Source organism: Anguilla anguilla, chromosome 19 (assembly GCF_013347855.1).
Source record: "Anguilla anguilla isolate fAngAng1 chromosome 19, fAngAng1.pri, whole genome shotgun sequence".
Lineage (NCBI taxonomy): Eukaryota > Metazoa > Chordata > Actinopteri > Anguilliformes > Anguillidae > Anguilla > Anguilla anguilla.
The window spans coordinates 8,727,633-8,747,238 of NC_049219.1; the positions used below are offsets into that span (position 1 = coordinate 8,727,633).

The following is a 19,606-nucleotide window of genomic DNA, read 5'->3' on the forward strand; positions in this document are numbered from 1 at the left end:
AAAGAGGGGAATTTAAGTGATAAAAATTATCCCAGATTCATCCGAATGGCAGGGGTGCAAGTGGCCCTGTTTCCACAGAGCGGAGAGGTCGAGCTGGCGTGTAGGTTTGAATCATGTCCTGTAAGTAGCCGGGGGCCGTCCTGTTGGCTGCAGGGTAGGCGAGGATCTGGACTTTGAACCTGGTCCTGGCAGCGACCGGTAGCCAGTGGAGTGAACTCAGCAGAGGAGTGACTTGGGAGAACTTGGGAAGGTTGAAGACGAGTCGGGGAGCAGCATTCTGAACCAGGGGACACATGAAGCCCAGCACCGATGCCTCCGAAGCACTCCCCGAGTCTGCTCAGCTCCTTTAAAACAGAAGGGACCATTTAAAAGCATTTAAAAATAAGATAAATTGATAATCAAACCAATGTATGTGAAGTGAGATGCATTACATTACAATCTACAGTACAATCTACATATTAGGCTGTGTAATTTAGTTTTTAGTCACACGCTAAACAGAGGTAAACCAGTGAAATGTGTGTGTGCGTCTGCTACCCTGGAAAAGTGAAGACTAACGTTAATCCTTAACATGCAGGTGATTTACAGCAACGTGCACACAAACACCCCGAAAATCAGGTAAAAAAAAAAAAAAAACACGATTTATCGTGGATTCTTTTAATAATCATGTAAGGCCAATTAGTTGTGTCCAAAAATTACTAATTACTTTACACCGCTTTGAGTGATGCTTCAGCTTCTTCTTCTCTTTGGATGATTCTGGCATTTTCCACGTTTCCAGACCCATTACTGCCCTCTGCTGGTCGTTAAAAAAACCTCAACTGATCCTCAGATGCATCCGTGCACATATAGTCCCGTTGCATACAAACAAATCCAACTTTCCTGTCAAATAGTTACTGCTTCTTCTGGTCTGAACCAAGCAAAGTTACAAAAAAAGAAACTCCTAATTCTGAAATAACGTTCAACACCATCTTACTTTCCTGTAGTTTACATTATAATAACTTGTTCAATCGTCGCAGCCATGCCACACTGTCATACCCACCTGGGTGTTTCCCTACCATCTTTAAACATCGATTAAAACCACAGTGACTCACACTTAATCTTGCTGGTTTACCTGTACTGATTCTTCCCCCCCGCATAAAGATATACAAACAACATCCAGTTCACTGCGTTTGGTGACCTTTCGCATGCGCAGTTTTAAAAGGCCGAAATTTAAAGCCGACTTCACTACGTTTACATGCGCAAATAAATCGAAAATTTGCGCAAAAATTTTGGAATTAATTGAATGTTTCTCAGATTTTTACCATACCCGATTAAGATAATAAAAAAGGCGATTACTTACAACTTCTACAACTTCCTCCACAACTACCGAGAGCTGTGTTTTTCCCGTGCTTTAATGGTGATTGATGACAGGTACACGGACATTCGGGTACTCTGTTGCAGGTGCGTTTTATGTCCACAAGAGGGAGACAGCATTCCTACTCGTTTAATACAGACGGCCCCGGTTGAACCAGTCGTTAAGAAAATAATTAATGAAATGTCATACAACAGCACTGTACTTTAAAATAATGACAACATTTTGGTAATTTTGACAAAAGAATCTGCGCTGATGCACTCCCATTCTTAATGTTACAATGATAAACCCTTAAATCGAGTTTGAAAAGCCGAGTTTGAAATGGTGGCATGAAGCTTTAATCTCAAACGTTTTACAAACATGGCAGTTCGCGTTTTCATACCCTGGAGAAGTGGAAACTATTTAATGTTTAAAACAAGTGCGTCCGATTTTCCAGGCTATAATGTAGATTATAGACTCCATATTAATACAGCTCCAGGCAGACAACTGACTCCAACATTGAAATGTCCTCAGCGAAACATTAAAACTGTCTAGTAAAGATAATGAACTCTCTCACCGATATTTCCTCAGCTAAGATAACCAACTCCCCATTGACACAGGCCAGGGAGAATAATTAACTCCCATACTGATATTTTCTCAGCAATATCATAGTGAAGATAATGAACTCCCACACCAATAGGTCTGCAGTTAAGTGAACTTCACTTTATACAGAGATAATCAACTACTCCAACACTGAAATTTCCTCAGCTTAGATATTCAACTCCACATCGAAACAGCCCAGCTAAGATAATCAACCCACCTATTAACTAGATGCCTGCATCCAGACCTGAGCCTGGCAGGGTCCATTAACACAGCCCAAGGAAGATAATCAACTGTCACGTTGTATGCTGTTGTATGGCATTTCATCTGCCCCAATGTCCCCCACAGATTCAGAGCAGGTGCCCTCCCTGTAAGGCAAGGTGAGACAAGAGAAGGATGGGAGTCATTGTGCTCATAACTTTAAACACAAAAACTCTAAAAAGTGTTATTTTATTTTTAAAACTGTAAAACACAAAATTATGTTCCTAATATGAAGACAAGGAGATTGTGGCAAAACATATGTAAACTACTCTGTGAAAGCTGATTCTGATTTGAACAAGTGATTCAAATTGTTATCCTCCTATTGTTATATTCCAGTGGTTCAATCACAAATTCCCAGCCTCTGAAGTTGGATTGTGCTGTCATTGTTCAATTAAATAACATTAAATAAGAACACTTTTACTTTCATTAGCTCTTTATTGTCCCCAGAAGGCAATGTATGTGCAGCAAATCCAAATAAGTTTGACAACCATGGAAAGATTCACATTACAAGGACAAGGAATAGCTCTCTCTTTCGCTCTCACACACACATATATATATGCACATTGCGCACACACGCACACAGGCAGTTTCTCCTCTCTCTCACTCTCTCTCTCACACACACAGTCTCTTCTCTCTCTCTCTCTCGCTCACACACACACACACAAAATCAGACTCTCCTCTCTCTTTCTCTCTCACGCACACACAGACACACAGTCTCTCCTCTCTCTCACACACACACACACACACACACACACACACACATGCATTGCACGCACACACACGCACACAGACACACAGTCTCTCCTCTCTCTCACACACACACACACACACACACACACACACATGCATTGCACACACACGCACAGACACACAGTCTCTCCTCTCTCTCTCACTCTCAGTCTGTCTCACACACACTCATGGTGGAACATGCACAGAGATAGTACATACAGTCATAATGGTGTTGTAGTTTGTACACAGTCCCGGATTCACTGTCACCAGTTCTGCTAGCTCTCTTGTGCCTGGGGAGAGGAGGGGGGCCATGCAGCTCCCCTGTCCCTTTAGGAGGGGGCGTTTTTTTAAAGCAAAACGACCACACTTACCAAAAAAAAAAGATCTTTTAGGGTCCTCTTCCTCTTCATTGATAAAACTGACTGTTCATTAAGCCTCTGAATGAATGAACAAAATGAGCTTAAGTTAAATAAAAACTGCCAGTTATCCAAGTTACTCAGATATCTTCCACTTATTGTACAAACGTAAACTCATCGTGTTCCGAACAAAACACGGGGAAGCGACCGCTTCCACAAGAAGTTAACGTCCGTTCAACGTTAGTTTTTCTCATGAGGAATGTGGCTTGTAGTTTTAGGCTTTATGTGCGCTAACAGTTACTGGTTGCTAAAGTTCGCTTAATTTCAGCTGATTTACAGTTTCTGATGCGATGCCTGCCTGAGAAGCTAAAAACAGCCATTTCAGTCCACCAAGGCAACTCACAGCTAATCCTGCCTAACAGACAGCTTAGTAAATACACATAAAATGTTAGCTAATTCAGAATTGAACTTTTGAAACTTACCGAGGAGAAAAACAAGTTGACGGAATCGGAATGTTCAAGACGAATGCGATTAGCGCCATTACAAACTCGGTTCGCTCTCCCACCAGCCGGCGCAGCCGAGACCAGTCCGCCTCTCCGGCGGACCGAATGCCACACTACACAATCGCGCAAAAGCCGTCTGTACATACAAGGAAACATGGAACCGGCCTCAGTTAGTTAGGAAACTTCACACCCTACATATTAGACTGTACATTGGCGTAAATAACGCATTGAAAAAGAGTACAACACTCACATGGCAATGCGTACTACTAGCGGGCTACTTCCGTGTCACGTGAGTCAAATAGAGGATTTTAAAGGGGACGTGCAGATTACTGTAGGCCGAAAAAATGAATTTAAAGGTGAAAAACTCGTTCACTATTATACAGGGAAGTTGCTCAATTTTGGAAACCCCACGGCAGTACTGTGAACAGTTAGTACAGTGTCATATAAAGTACAATTTTAAGCAGATTGTGGACACTTTTGTAACAACAGATGTAAGGTAAGGACGAATATTGATAGCTGTGCTGCAGTTAGCCAGTTTGACAGCTTCAACTAGCGCCAATAGTAGATTAAAAGGAAAGTTAGATCGCGAAACACTACGTTCGTAAAGAAAGGAAACTGGCCAGGTTATGCCAGCATTTTGTTTTACGTATTTTTTATGCGCAGACACATCTGCAAACCAGTGGGAATAGGGTAACAAACTAATATTGATTGCTAAACAAACCTGTGCTACCTTGTTAAAATTGAAATGGTATAGGTGAAAGATAACGATAAATGGTGTGTAACGTGCCTACATTCAACAACGTAGGATGAATAACGGAATAACCTCAGCGACATTTGTCCGGAGCCTAAAGCATAGCACACTGCGTCAACTGTCCGACTTCTTGGACCCCCAAGACAGCTGGAAAAAGGTCTTAGGGGATATTCATAAACCGACTGGGGAGCCGAGATACACACAGCTTCATCTAAGGTAACGTTGCACTGACATTGCTGGACTTGCTAGCCTGGTAACATGCATATTCGATTGCACTTCGTCATAATATGTTGCCAAATAATTACGCTCACTTCCTTTGCTTTGCCTAGATGTTACTAGTTACCAATCGGATACCCTATTGAATTCCCGATATTGTCTTCGGACAATAGGCAGCGACCCCCACTGTATACGTTGCGCTTATTGTCACATGTTTGTATGCAGGAGATTTGAAGGGTTGGTGTCGATGGGACGAAGTCCTACGATGGAACTGCTCCATGACTGGGGCACCACGAACTGCACAGTGGGGGAACTGGTGGATATTTTATGCAGACACCAGTTACTGGCTGCAGCCAGTCTTTTGCTCCCAGGTAAAAAAAAAAAAGCATCCAGTGTATTTTACATAGTACCCTGATAATTTCATATTTTAACAAGTAACAACTGCAGATCACAGCATCTTAAACTACTGGATTTTAAATTTTATATTTTAAAATTACTTTATTCTGTCCTATGTGTAGTGTCTTGTGCATTTTAAAACATCTGTTTTAACATGGTTGCAATCAAAATCCCCCTCTGGGGCTATAAATATATTAGTATATTCATTCGTATTCAGATCTTCTGATATAATGGCTGGAGGACAACATACATGAACACAGAATGGGAACTGAAGTCTGTGTAAGGACTATTATTTCGGTGTGCTGTAAGTCACCACCTGTAGGGGTAAGTGTTTCTGACACTTTAAAATGTTTGTTTTGATGTTTCCGTCCTATATATTGTTTTTTCAGGCACAATTAAAATGGATCCAGGCGTACAATGCAACGTTCCAGTTCAGGAATGCCTATCCCCGAGTAACCAGGTAACGCGTGTGATTGGTCAGAAGGAGCGGGCCAGTGAATGTCCACTTCCTGACAGCACCTCAGCACCAGGGGAGAAGGAGGAGGAGCCTGATGACACAGGTAAGGAGGAGGAGCCTCACGACACAGGTAAATGAGGTTCCACACCATGCAACATGGTTGAACAGTCCTTTTAGCATTTAAGTGTGTTGGTGGGTGCTACGCATATTCTTCAGCTAGAGTACATGAATCCATACATATATTTAAAAAAAATATATACCACAGGCATATAATCTGCCCAACAACACTAATGTGTGCAATAATGTATTATTTGGTCAGAGATTCCCCATTACCTTCCCATAACAGTTTAGCCAAGTTTCAACAACCAATTCGAACCGCGTGGCAGAGGATGGGTTCCCCCTCTAAGCCAGGTTCCTCCGGAGAGTTGTTCACTAGCAGTTTTTTTTCCCCCCTCAACACTGACTAACTTTTTCTTCCCACTGGGATGTTTAGTTTTTCTTAATCTGTGTTTTAGGTTCAGAGTCGGTCTCTCAGTCTTCCCACTTCCCGCGCAGCGACTTTGTGCCGCTGCGGCCGAAGGGAATGCGTGCGTTTTGCGTCTGTCGGCGGCCTCGCCGGCAGACGGAGGCGTCCGTTCCTAAGACACGCCGACGACTCCTTTTTTCAACCCTTTCCCAGGGTTCTACAGGTTCTCCTACGACAGGCTGGCGAAAATGACGGGCGGCTTCGACGAGCGGCCCGCGGCGGAAGGCGGACGGAGGCTGGGCGAAGGGGGGTTCGGAGTGGTGTACCGGGGCTGCTTCAAGGGGAGACAGGTGGCGGTGAAGAAGCTCAATTGTGTAAGGCCCCCCGAAATCCGTCCCTGTTCTGTCCCCAGTGTGTGGTGGCTCTCCAAGGCAAAAAAAAAAAAAAAAGGAAGAAAGAAATTACACTGCTGCTTGGGGTTGAAGTTCTATTCCGAATAAACTTTCTGCAAATGTCAGACTTGCCCTGCAACATTTTTATTATGTTAACGAGTATTAAAAAAATAGATTCCCGAGATCACGTGATCAAAATGTTCTTAACTGAACGTTCTAATGCCGACGTAGCTCACTACCGTAGAAAGCGGTTGAGCACTAGGACGCAGACTTAGAATGCTGAAAAAAACATTCCAAGGAAGAAAAGAAGTTTGGTGACAACCAGACACTATTTTGCCCTAAATTACCGCAGACCCTAGAAGACCAGTATCTGTGGGCCTGGTATCCAGCTTTAAAACTTAACTTGCCTGTTGTATCTAAGAATGTTCCGTGAGATAACACTGCATTCGTTGCCACGGTTTAAAAAGTCAGGCACCGATTTAAAACTGGGCGTAGAAATGATTGTTTTTTTTTTTTTTGTCCCCTGTTTGCAGATGGATGACATCTGCCCTCAAGAGCTGAACATTCAGTTTAACCAGGAGATCCAAACGCTCAAGATGTACGTCTCTAAGACCAGGCCCAACGTAAACGGTCTCCACTGAAATCTAAGCAGAAACATTTCATTTACTTTTATAAAAATGGAGAATTAATTTGTTTGTGCATTGGTGGCATCAGAAGAAAAATCTATTGAGAAGAGTTATTTTGTGCCGTTATAACACCGATTGTCAGGATAAGCAGTCAGTGTTGGTGATTTTTGAAAGTGCTCATTGTCATTTTGGTGATCAGTCATATTTAGGCGATTTTTAAGGTGAGCAGTCATTGCTTGTGATTTTGGTGAGGTGAGTGGCCTTAGCATGTGATTTTAGTGTGAGTGGTCACTACAGAGGGTTTTAGGGTAAAGGCTTATTGTCGCTTATTTTAGGATGAACGTTCGCTGTATGCTATTTTAGGGTGAATGGTCACTCCGCAGTTGTAGGGTGAATGGTTTGTTCTTGGTCTCAGGCTTAAACACGTGAACCTGGTAGAGATGGTGGGATTTTCCTCTGACGGGGACCACCCCTGCCTGGTGTACGAATACATGTCTAATGGCTCCCTGCTGGACAAGCTGGCCTGCCTGGTGAGTTATTATTACACATCACTCTACATCACGTTACACTTCATTACTCTACATCACATCACACTACATTACACTACATCACATTACACTACATCACTCTACATCACATCACGTTACACTACATTACTCTACATGACATTACTCTACATGACATTACACTACATCACATTACACTACATTACTCTACATCACATTAGTCTACATCACATTGCTCTACCCTACATTACATTACCAGTGTGGTGTTCAGCAGAGGCTGCTGCTATTAAGAAAAACCTAAAAAAAGATTCAAAGAACAGAGTTGTCATCAATATCAGAGCCCAGATAACCACAATTGCTTAAACCTGTTATTGTTCATCCAGATGAATCAATTACACATGCTACTGTTCATCCAGATGCATACCCCAATGTGACTTAGTGTCTGCATTTGTTTTAATCGCTTTTCTTGTCCTTCTAGGGTTTTGTATATGTAAAAAAAAAATTCTAATGAATTTAATCAACCTACTAAACAGTATCGTAAGAAAAAGCTACGACTTGCCAGCTTCAGTCTGATGTGTCACCTAAACCCTAGTCTGTGCTGATCAGGATTACCTATCCGTGCGTGTGCGTGTCTGCAGGGGGGATGCCCTCCTCTGTCCTGGAGTAGGAGGTGTGCGATCGCCGTGGGAACAGCGAGGGGCCTCGAATACCTGCATGCGAACCACCACGTCCACAGAGACATCAAGAGGTTCTCCATCTCCCGCACACTCAGCGTACCGTCCTCTGTGGCGGCCGTCTGTCGGGCGAAGAGGGCTGCTTTTACAGGGCGTTTGTAAAGGTTTTGGGACGCCAGCATCGCGGCCCTCAGACTGCATCCGTCGCCAAGATCAGACCCCCCCCATCCTGTACGTCCAAACACACGCCAAATTACAATGCATTTCAGGGGCGTGCTGATCTAGGGTCAGTTTCTTATTTCTCCTCATCATTGATTTGGTTCGAAAGTGGACAGGGGGAAGCTGATCCTGGATTACTGCTGCTGCTCTGAGAGGCTTCAGGAATGCAGGCCTTAAACTCCGCTGTAATCTCACCCCAGTATTATCTAGTAACAATGGCGCATAACTTGCGAACAAACTGATGAAGTAGGCAACTGCTATGGTCGCCTTCACTCCCATGTCATTAGAGGCCATTAGCCCTTTAAGGTGCGAGATCACAAACAAGTGATTAGAATGTTCTTAAGTGAACATTCCAAAGCTGATGTAACAATCACTGCTGGCAACTGAAAGCGATCAAGTCTTAGAACACTGACTTGTAATGCTGAAAAAACATACCTTAAAAAAAAAAACACCTTCTCTAAAAAGGGAGAATGAACACAAAAATAGAAGTCTGCGAGGATGGCCCTGTCTTTGGAAGTTTTTTTTACAAACCTTGCTAACTGCAGCAGTAGCTGAATTATAAAGAGGTAACAGTTTTGTCCCCCCCCCCAACAGCGGGAACATCTTGCTGGACGAAGCGATGGCGCCCAGAATCTCGGACTTCGGGCTCACGCGCGCCTCGGCCAAGCGGACGTCGTCGACGGCGCTGACGGAGAAGATCGTGGGCACCACGGCGTACATGGCGCCGGAGGCTCTGAGGGGCGAGATCAGCCCCAAGTCCGACATCTTCAGCTTCGGCGTGGTACGGGCTCTTCGCCCCTCGCCCGTTAGCGGCTAAGCTAACGGCCTCTTCCCCTGCGCCCCCCCGTGGGCTCCGATGGAACTGCACCCTTGACCTCTTTCTCTTTGGCAGGTGCTGTTAGAGGTGCTCTCCGGACTCCCGCCAGTAGACGATAGCCGCGAGCCACAGTTCTTGGTAGGAATCCCTCCCCCCAGCATGATTCCAATGACTCAACCCCAATGACTTCACATCAGGGATCTCAAACTGAAACCCTGGAGGGCTGCAGTGTGCTGGGTTCTGATGTGCTCCCGCACTCAAGTGCTTCATTTCAGTCACTGATCGATTAAAGTGAGTCCCGCACACCTTGTTTCCAAGGCCTAAAATGGCTGCCGATTGAAGGAAGTCACAAAAACCAGCAGAGACTGTGGCCCTCCAGGGCTGGAGGTTTGAGGACCCTTGGTTTACAGCATTTATTTTGAGGGGGTGGTGGTGGTGGGGCGGGGGGGTGTGTTTAGAGTGCACGAGGCTGAACAATGAGGCTTCTTTTTCAGATGGAAATGAAAGACGAAATAGAGGATGAAGAAATGACGCTGGAGGACTTTGTAGACAAGAAGATGGAGGGCCGGGAGCCGCTGGCCGTCGAGAGGATGTTTTCATTGGCTCAGCGCTGCCTGAACGAGAGAAAGGGGCGTCGGCCAGACGTCAAACAGGTCCGCCCCTTCTCGCGTTGCGTCCAAGGGAAGTGGGGCCCTCGATGTCCCGTTTTGAGAAGCGCAAGGTGGCCCACACCCTCCGTTTTAGGAGTGCTCTGTACCCCAAGTTATGAATTGGCTTCAAATTGAAACTTGTGACAGCAAACTTGTCACCTTGTGACACCGTAGCAAAACATCACCATGGAAACCAACTTGTTCGAAAAGCCATTTGGTTAGGGAGGTTAGGGACACCGCCATGTCCAGGACTACTTCTAGCACTCAAGTGAAGTATCCTTGAATGTTAATATGTATTACTTCATCATAAAATGACATACAAACTCATGCGTTCATAAAATTAGCAGTTCTTGATTCATGACATCGCTTTGCAAGCCAAATGACTTGTTCCCTAGCCCGCTTTTGTACGTGAATGCATTGCATCGCAGCACATCAGATCAGTTTGTTCTCTTCTCCTCCGTGCAGGTGCTGAATCAGCTGGAGGACATCCTCGCAGCATCGTCAGAACGATAAGAGCGAAGTGTGGCTCACAGCGAGGGACCGAAACAAAGTTTGGTGCGCAAACCAGCGCTCGAGAACCAAGCAGCGGTCAAGAGAACTAGCCAGTGCTTCAGCCTGTGGACATAAGCAACCCCCATCCCCACCCTTACTCCAAAGACTTTTTTTTTTTTTTTACATTTGTGTGTGAGAGTATGAATCATTGCTGTACAGTTCCATGTCCAAAAACTTTACGCGGAGGTCTGGTTTGATTGGTGTTCCTAGTTTCTGTAATTTCAAAGTAGCTTTTCCGGTTTTATGAAAATTAAAAGCCTCTGGGAGGCAATGAGGTGCGCTTAAACTGAACCTACGCCCGAATGTACGATTTCAATAAAAACAAAAAACTTTTTAAAAACACCTGTTGTGTTATTTCAATATTTTATTCTTCTTTTTTTTTTTTAAACACTTGTTTCATTAAAAAAAACAACAACAAAAAAAAAAAACATTGAGAGCAAACAGAACTGATGATCACCATTTTGAGATTCGCTGTCTTAATGAAGGCTCCGTTTTTGGAGCACGGATGAAGTTCCGGAAGTTCCGGAATAGTGGCTCGCACGCCGCACCGACACAACGCGAGAAACACCGCAACAGTGGCTGCACCCTTTTATTGCATATGTGAAGTGTGTCAGACAGCTCGAGATTCAGGAAGAAGACATGGTCCACAAAAACAATCACTCAAGAATATACAGGCACTACGCCCTGCGGCGAGACTCCATTAAAACAGACAACAGACCCCTGGTACAGTACATGCATAGAAAAATAATTACTTTTCAGCAGTGGAGTGTTCTGTAAACCCCAGCTGTGTCGAACCAGTGTTATTTCGTGATTATAAAAAGAACCGTAGTAAAAGAATGAACGCTGCAAACAGCATTTTTTTTTTTTAATATTAGCCTACGACTATATAAAGTTTAAGAACAGAATCTTAAACTCAATTTGGTCAAATAAGTGATGGCACCCTTTGAGGCGTAGAACTGGTTAGTTGCTTCTCAGTGTAATTAACCCGCCATTTTCGCACGCGTCCCGAACGCCCCGTTGACTTCCCTTCGACCCCGCGTTCCTGCGACGAGCGATGTGGAAATGTTTGAAAGCCATCGGATCAATTCGTTAGTTTAGTCGCTCTGTGAAAACCCTCTCGTGCGCCCAAATCCGCATATGTACTGTACAGCAAGCTCCAGGCGGAAGTCTGTGTGGTGTCTGAAGTGTATTTTTTTTTCTCCTTTTTATGTGCATAGGTGTGAATTTTTGTGGGTTTGGTTGGAGCTTTGCAGGACTCGTTTCTAAATGGAACGTTCCATTGACGGGTTTGCTTGCCGAGCGGAATGTTCCACCGTGGGCGGAAAGCGGGGGGGGGGGGGGGGGTTGGCCTAGTCCTCGTCCTCGTCGTCCTCCCCGGGAGGGCGGATCATCCTGCGGCCCCCCCTCTTACCGGCAGGCCCCCTCGGCTTGGCGAACTTCTGCTTGTGCGCGTGCTGTTTGGGGTGGACCTCCTCGTACAGGAAATCGCCCGTCAGCTCGTCGCCGTTGTCGATTTCAATCTGCGGGGGGGGGGGGGGAGAGGGGGAGAGGGGGGGGGGATTTCTTTCGTTAGCTTTCGAGAGGACGGCGGGATGCTAAGTCCTCAACTCAGGAAAATTTCACAGCAAACGTCAGGGTCCGAAACCAACTGCTTCTTGAACCAGCCACCGTGTCTGGTGAATGCAAAAAAATTAACCAGGCGTTCACATTCGGGTCTGTCGCTGGTTTCAGACCCTGAAACATCTTCCAGTCATTTCCTTCAAAGCCATGAAGGAAACATCTGAAAAGCCTTCAGAGAAGAATAAGGATCAAATCCCACTGAAAAAGAAAATCAGTCTGTCTGTCTAAGAAGAGTAGGACCATTAAGAATTTATAGAATGCAAAGATTAAATTTTCAGATATTAAAATCATAGCTACTCTAATAGCTATTTATTAGCATTCCATTCAGTGCTCCCCCTTCAATAACAGGCACAATTTTCCCTTTAATTCCACAGTGCATTCGGCGAACTATGACCTCGGAAATCTGGCGAAGAAGCCCACTTCCTGCTCAAGGGGCTATCAAGAGGTGTGTGTTTTCGCACCTTTTTTTCGATTTCCATCTTGAGGTTGTTCTCAGCCATGTCCACCAGGGGGCCTTTGCAGCTGGAGTACAGCATCCTTTCCCGAACGCTGCAGGAGTACCCGGGCATGGAGTAGATGAAGACTGAAAGCACAAACACAGGACCGCGCGCGGGCACGCACCACGAGCGCGACGTTAGCGGGTGCCGGCGGGTAAAGCCCCTTCCAGCCCAGGTTTGAATATTCGGACTCCGCCCCTGCTAGCGCAACGGCACAGGATTAAACGGTAACGTGAGCTGCTCTTCGTGAGAATTCCCCAAAGTAACGCTAACCAGGACGCAAAACCGCCTGCAACCCGCTCCGTCTTAGCCTGCCCGCGATGAGACTTCCGAACAGGACAGAGGTGCGCAGTCTGACACGTTTAAAGTTCTTGTACCTCGTACGTGAAAAGGGGTCTAGTTTCGGGAAGAGGCCTTGGGGGAGGTCCTCACCTGTAGATTCGAGATGGTCTCCCTCGTGGGAGTGCTTGTAGAGGAAGAAGTGGTAGCGGGCGGAGTCCTTCGGGATCCTCTTTGGCAAGTCCGCAATCTCCGTGGCGACAGTGCTCGACAGCTTTATGATCTCGTTGGCAAAATCGATTTCCTGTCGACGGACACATCGTACAACGTATTTAAATGAACTTCCGCCATTTAATAAGCTCGGTGGAATTAAAAATGCTTTCACATTTAGAATGCACAATTACACTTTCAGAATGCAGTCAGAACATTTATGAAAAATTACTCATTAAAAAATTATTAAAAATACAGTTCTGAGACACTTTATTATCATGCAAAGACTTATAGCTTTACAGACTTCCATTAAGATTTAGCCATAACTTTACCAACTTAGATTAAGACATAGCCATAGCTGTACTATGTGAACCTGACTTGATGCTTATGGCTATGGACAGCTGCTACTTTAACAAAATTGTGCTTCATCCAATGTGTGTTTGTATCTCTTCCGAAGCCATTTGGTTGCGTTGGACAAAAGCACCTGCCAAACAAAATGTAATACAATGTAATATGAACATGTGTCCCTGGGGGTTTTTCTTACAAGCTGAACGTAATCGAGCTCCTTGTTCCTGAACTGTTCCAGAGCTCGGACGGCTTCTCGGTGAACGGGGAGGGCCACGCCCTGGAGTGTCTGCAGCTTTGTGTCCACGCCTATGTCAGTCTGAACCTGCGCAGCACAGGGCGACAGTACAGTAGAATGGTTAGAGATTGCAGGTTCAAATCCCAGGTGACACTGTACTCCAGAAGGCGGCGCATATCCTGAACTGCTCCCACAAAAAATATCCCATTTTATAAACTGACATTGACATATAAAAATAAAAACATTTTAAGTCCCTCTACATAAGGGCTTCTGCTGAGAAATTAATGTACATATATAAATAAGAGAAAGCAGACTGCACACTGAGTTCACATTTACTGGCTCCCCAGTTATATTAAAGGCCCCATGCAATCAGAACCATCGGGTTCGTCCCATGAGCTGCGCAGAGTTACAAATATCACACATAACCACAGCTTCCTGTTCCCATGGGTTATTTTTCCCCCTGGTTTATGCTTGCAGGCTGTCCTCCTGCCCTGGACCTCCAGGCAGCTGCGCTGCAGCTGGGGTCGCTTCCTTTTATGGAAGTGAGAGACGCTGCTCTGTGACATCACGTGATGCAAGCTGGAATTGATACCAGCTTTGTTTCCCCCAGAAGGGAACCAAACAAACAGAGCCTACTTTGAAGTCTTGCACTTTCTCGAAATGAGACGCGCTTCTTTAAGAAGTGAGTCTGCCCTCAGTTAACCCCTTGGATCCACAATTTTGGATACGACAAAGGAAAAACCTCAAATATATGCTAAACATTCTCAGCTGTCTGCAAACGTCATAAATATTATTATTATTATTATTATTATTATTATTATTATTAATAATAATAAAACTATTATATCATCCCGTTTCCGTTTCATTGGGTGCAAGTTAACCAGCGTGCCGGTGTCGTCCTCTGGCACTGGCACCGCGGGCTTCAGCGTCGGCGGAGTGATGGACTGTCCCATGCTGCGCTACGCTACGCTACGCTACGCTACGCTGGGCCACAGCGCTGACCCTTCTGCTAGCTGGCAGAGAGCAGCCGCGCTGCCTCTGAATCAGCTGGATTAATACTGCTACTGCCTCTATTCTAGACAGCCAAGAGTGCAGCCTGCCTGCCAACCCACTACCTCACTCTACATTATATGCACCAGTGGGGACCCTCTGGCATTTAACAGATGCTCCTATCGAGCTACTTACAGAAGCATATGTGAAGGTTTAGACAAAGAGCAGAGATGAGCCGCAGTTCAGTTAAGCTCTGCAGTAGAGTTCAGCTCTGTACTCAAGGTAAGCACTGCAGTAGAGTTAAGCTCTGTAAGAGGGAAATTGAGGATGTGGTGTTTAAAGAAGCAGATTGGTTTTGGTACACGTGTGAGAATGTGTACGTGTTGTGTTCACACCTGTCCGTGTGTGTGCGTGTGTGTGTGTGCGTGTGCGTGCGTGTGTGTGTGTGTGTGCGCGTGTGTGTGTCTGCGTGTGTGTGCGCGCGTGTGTGTGTGTCTGCGCATGTGTGTGTGTGTGTGTGTGTGTGTGTGTGTGTGTGTGTGTGTGTGTGGCTGCGTTACCTCGTTGAGTTTGATTTTTCTGAGCTCCTCCTCGGCAGCGCTCAGTGGGAGTGGGGCAGACTGGGAGGTCAGGTGCTTCCTGTATCCACTCAGCGACACGTCGTCCTGCAGGGGGGGAGTGTTCCGCATTAACTTTCATTCTCACTCGCATCCCAGAAGGACTGCGGCACACAAAAGAACTTGAATTTGCCGGCCTTTCGTGACAGAGTAGAAAGTTGGAGAGCTCTGCTCCAAAATGGCTGCCACAAGTCAGCCAGGTGGGTTGCCGCACGTCAGAGCTGGCTGCAGTGAGTCTCCGCTCGGAGATAAACACTCAAAATGCATTCTCTTGGCACTTAAATATTCTGCGTGGCGTTGTGTTGCTACAGAGCGCGGAAGCACCATACCGAACACACCACCAGGTGGGGCACTGCCGTTGTACCCTTAAGCGAGGCACCTAATCTGAACTGCTTCAGTAAACACCCAGCTGTATGAAGGGGCTGTGTGCAAAGCCTGTACGCTGCGTACCCTGCTCTAGATAGGACAGTTGGCTAAAGGCCCAAAATGTGCAGGTAAATGCAGAGGAATCCCAGTTTCACAAGGTTTCCGCAACACCAGCTGCTCACAGCGCAAGCTTGACAACGCACCAGCGCGGCTGTGAATTGCCCCACGTACCCTTGTGGTGCCGAAGATCTCGTCTTTTATGTGCCCTCCTCCAAACTCCTTCTTCAGCGTAGCTCTCGTCGCTGCGTACAGCATTTTCTGGCGCACCTAATTGGCGAGAAGTAAATCTGAGTGAATCTAAATTTAAATACACTTATTTGACACTCAGTTTCACACTCATCCTTCTGAGAAGCGTCCTGTAGAGACCGCAAAAGGTCTTTGGCTGGTGAGACGGACAGTGCTGAAACGCGTTCACATTTCCTGCTCGCGTTGACTTCCAGAGTTAGCTGTGCATTATGCAAAACTGACCGAGAGATCAGCATTGCAAATACGGGCACAACAAACGGTTCTTCTCCTTTTACGGTCAGGTTTTCCCTGCTAAAAAAAAAAAGCGTTCACCTTCGTATTCCTTTAAAATGAATTCACTGCAATCAAAAACATCGTGGAGAAGCAATGCGGACGCACAGCTCTTATATGGGAAACCGGGCAAGGTGTCCCCTGTGTTCACAGTCCCAGGTGACGTGCAAAACGGCCAATCATGCGTGCGGCAGGGTACTGCGCCCGTGCGCCGTGACCGTGAACTGCAAACGGGTTCTACGTTTTCCAGAAAGCGCGATCCCTGGACGTGTTCGGACGCGCTGCGGAATGTTTAAACCAAAAAAAAAAAAAAAAAGAGAGAGAAACTATGGCCTTCCGGGTACTAGTCTAACCCACCCCCCCTCCCCCGCTATATACATTTAATAAACCACTCCTGAATGACTAAAGTAGAACACCTTCTGCTTTGATGATCACTTTGCAAACCTAAAAATTAAAAGCAGGCTTCCTCCCTTGAGAAGTGAAACACAGCAGACTTCTGCACTTCGAATGACACAGCTTCGATTGCATGCATGGTATGCGCAGTTGTGTCCAAAACATAACCTGGAGGAGGTTGTCGTGACGGCGCTTACAGGGGATTTGTCAGGCGACCAGGCCAGGAAGAGCCACTCGTATCCCTGGTTATTGGTGGAGTCCAGCCGGTACAGGATGTAGGACGGCTGGTCGTCGTCCAGGACGGACAGGACGCAGGAGTCGTACTCCTGGTCCCACTGCTTTGCAGACGTTCGGCTGTCGCCCACCACTAACTGCTCTGAAACACAGCGAGGTGGCCTGTGGTTAACTGGAGGTCTAGCTAACCGCTCAAACTCACCACAGGCTAAACCCATTTGTACTGCCAAAGCTTTCAGGGTAGGATCCCAATATCTGAATTCCAAAATTAACAGGTGCACTGCAGTCATAATGAGTTACATGTGTAAAATCAGGCAGTAAGGCATGTCACATGGCAAAATAACTGCGTGTACTGCAGTAGAACTCAAGATTAGACATGCAGTACAATGCATCTCATGTGACAAAGTAACTGACATACAGACAGTGGTCTGTCAATGTTCCTGCTGAAATTCCACACGTCTTTGCGAGGAATCATACAGAAGCTTATGTTCATAAACATACATTAATACTTAAAGGCTAGGCCTAATACGGGTGCACGAGATAAAATAAGGAAATAAAATTCGCTACTTACCATCTTCAATTACGATTTTCAGAAGCCGGTAGTCACCGTTCCTTGCACTTGCAAAGATGTCTTTCACTTCCACGGAGGCTGTGAAGAAACGGAGCAAGTGATTTCGATGTCGACCAAAAAAAAAAGCTCGCGACATTTTCCGAATCTCCAAAAAAGAAAACGATAATTCTGATTGCATGTTAAATTCAATTAATTAACTGTTAATCTGGAAAATGCAGGCATTATTTTCGTTATTCCATTAAAACAGCGTTTTATGTACAACACTAATACACAGAGAAGACGACGCAGGGTGGATTGCCCCTGCACTAACATGCAATGCACTAACCTTTGTGAAATGCTGTGGTGTCGAGCGAACATGATTTACCGAATTGCACAGAAGCTGCAGTTTGGCGCTGTCGAGAAAGCTTAGACGCAAATTGCACCAAATACACAACATAACGTGATTTAACTATGTATTTATGCATTGGGGGCGTGGTAGTCCCAAATGATAGCCATTTTTCCTCCCGGTGATAAAAAAAAAAAAAAAAACAGAAACAACCTTAAACAATCGTCTTGAAATTAAGGCTATTTTGGATTGTAGCCATAAAGCATGCCAAGCAGTTCTCGTCTGTGAACTGAATTCAGTATTTGCCTTTAAAGTAGGTAGATATCGAAACTAACGAAATGGCTAGATGTCATTCAGATCACCTGAGATTCATTTTCCGAAGCCATCACACTGCTTTTCGCTCGTAGCTGCTCGTTTTGATGATTAGGCAATCCGTGTAGCTAGGCGTTGCCTGAATTCGCTCCAGCGGCGTAAGGACAGTATTTGCACCATACCTTAGGTTCGGAGTAACACAGAAGCGCAAGCGAGCTGGCTAGCAACTGCACACAGCCAAATGGGAAGCCGAGAGTACCTTATCTCGGATATGCACGACCACATTGGCCCAATAAATCATTTGACAAGCAAATCCGTTCGTTATCTTACTAGATAGCGCTAAGGTTGCAATACACGATGAAACAACAGGTCTTCCGTAAAATAAATTCCATTTTGTTGTAGGACAAGTCAATCTAATCAATGCAGTCTGTAGCACACAAGAATTTCTCACATTCTTGTATTATATTTTAGGCTACTAAAAGCCGCAACATCTACAAATATTAAACGATTTACCTGGAATGCCCGTTTGGTGGGACATGGTGCTTATTTCCTCGAACTCCACCGGCTGTTAATGGGAAGCAAAGAACAAGGAAGAAGAATACCGAACTACAGTAACTTGACCTGGCTCATTAGTGACGTCATCACGCCGCTGCTCTGGATAGTCACGCAAAATAGTGCGGCTCACTGCGTTCTCTTGAGAAAATGTAGAATTCGAGATCATGCACAATTTCCCCTTACCCCAATCATGGCCCAGAGTATTTAAGTGACTTCAATTTAATTGGTGCACATGACGACAAATGCTGAGCATAACTGAAATGCAACAAAATGGTTTCTTTCATAACTGCTAATGAATCCTAATACTACTACAAGCAGTAGTAGTAGTACTACTAATAATAATAATGTTATTATTATTATTACTACTACTACAGAATCAGAGTATAATGGAAAGTATTATGTTCAGTTATGTCACCCACCATAGGCTTGCATATGGCCGCACCCAGTCATGACCAGTACGACACTGAGCGTAACTTTTGTGCATGTTTTCACAGAATTGCCTGACTAGGCCTTTATTGACCGACTCCATCCCTTGCGTGGCTCAGACGTCTGACACATACTCTTTCATAGCTCAAGACCACAGACACCACACAAAATGGCCACCAAGAGCATTGTTCAAAAGCTCACTACTAGGCTACTCACGCTGCCCGAGCCCGTTCTCCTCTAGCCGGCTCAGGGTGTCGGTTCACAGGAACTTGGTCAACACACAACCACAGTAGCATATTATCATAATTAGTATCTTAATACTACTGCCACAGACGGAATTCTACAATTTTAAGTGTTTCATGAGAGGATAATGATAATGAAATGGTAGATGGTAGACTATTGTCATTCTGAGGAGATCTACATCTGGACATTACATCATCAGACATAGGCAGGGTAGGTATTTTGGGGCTGAGGATTGCAGTAAAGAGCTGGGTTGGGTTGGGGGAATTACAGGGCTCTATTGAGGGACTTTCCCTAGTCAGCCCACTGCGTGG

The 19,606-nt window shown here is 45.4% G+C and overlaps 3 protein-coding genes across 5 annotated transcripts in view; 1 reads left to right on the top strand and 2 right to left on the bottom strand.

Annotated features, from left to right (window-relative positions):
- pus7l (pseudouridine synthase 7 like) overlaps positions 1 to 4,057 on the bottom strand; it is a 53,597-nt gene extending 49,540 nt beyond the window's left edge. The window contains exon 1 of the mRNA XM_035402307.1: positions 4,027 to 4,057. The gene's annotated coding sequence lies outside the window, so the exon portion shown is untranslated. The remainder of the gene's footprint in view (positions 1 to 4,026) is intronic.
- Positions 3,709 to 10,840, top strand: irak4 (interleukin-1 receptor-associated kinase 4). Of its 2 annotated transcripts, XM_035402339.1 has the most exons (12): positions 3,710 to 4,272; positions 4,582 to 4,743; positions 4,969 to 5,114; positions 5,529 to 5,699; positions 6,276 to 6,436; positions 6,988 to 7,052; positions 7,496 to 7,610; positions 8,225 to 8,334; positions 9,074 to 9,260; positions 9,372 to 9,434; positions 9,791 to 9,949; positions 10,412 to 10,840. In XM_035402339.1, the coding sequence occupies exons 1-12, from the start codon at positions 4,121 to 4,123 to the stop codon at positions 10,457 to 10,459; spliced, it is 1,539 nt and encodes a 512-aa protein (XP_035258230.1). In that variant the 5' UTR covers positions 3,710 to 4,120; the 3' UTR covers positions 10,460 to 10,840. The 2 variants fall into 2 exon arrangements, with proteins under 2 accessions (XP_035258231.1, XP_035258230.1); XM_035402340.1 differs by having other exon boundaries at positions 3,709 to 4,743.
- A 229-nt stretch (positions 10,841 to 11,069) lies between these two features.
- On the bottom strand, positions 11,070 to 18,764 carry LOC118219294 (twinfilin-1-like). 2 transcript variants are annotated; one of them, XM_035402366.1, is made up of 9 exons: positions 18,585 to 18,764; positions 17,435 to 17,512; positions 16,827 to 17,005; positions 15,892 to 15,987; positions 15,238 to 15,342; positions 13,649 to 13,774; positions 13,048 to 13,198; positions 12,580 to 12,701; positions 11,070 to 12,018 (listed from the first exon to the last, which is right to left on the bottom strand). In XM_035402366.1, exons 1-9 carry the CDS (start codon positions 18,607 to 18,609, stop codon positions 11,848 to 11,850), a joined length of 1,053 nt encoding a protein of 350 aa, XP_035258257.1. In that variant the 5' UTR covers positions 18,610 to 18,764; the 3' UTR covers positions 11,070 to 11,847. The 2 variants fall into 2 exon arrangements, with proteins under 2 accessions (XP_035258257.1, XP_035258256.1); XM_035402365.1 differs by lacking the exon at positions 18,585 to 18,764 and adding an exon at positions 17,760 to 17,954.
- Positions 18,765 to 19,606: the final 842 nt, after the last annotated feature.

Excerpts from the sequence above, each read along its gene's own strand:
- irak4 (XM_035402339.1), top strand. The coding sequence starts at position 4,121 with ATGAATTTAAAGGTGAAAAACTCGTTCACTATTATACAGGGAAGTTGC. Across the intron at positions 5,700-6,275 it reads GGAGGAGCCTGATGACACAG|GGTTCTACAGGTTCTCCTAC; the intron begins GTAAGGAGGAGG and ends ACCCTTTCCCAG. Across the intron at positions 9,435-9,790 it reads GCCGCGAGCCACAGTTCTTG|ATGGAAATGAAAGACGAAAT; the intron begins GTAGGAATCCCT and ends CTTCTTTTTCAG.
- LOC118219294 (XM_035402365.1), bottom strand. The coding sequence starts at position 17,898 with ATGCATAAATACATAGTTAAATCACGTTATGTTGTGTATTTGGTGCAA. Across the intron at positions 15,343-15,891 it reads AGATCTTCGGCACCACAAGG|GACGACGTGTCGCTGAGTGG; the intron begins GTACGTGGGGCA and ends CCCCCCCTGCAG. Across the intron at positions 13,199-13,648 it reads AGCTCGATTACGTTCAGCTT|GAAATCGATTTTGCCAACGA; the intron begins GTAAGAAAAACC and ends GTCCGTCGACAG.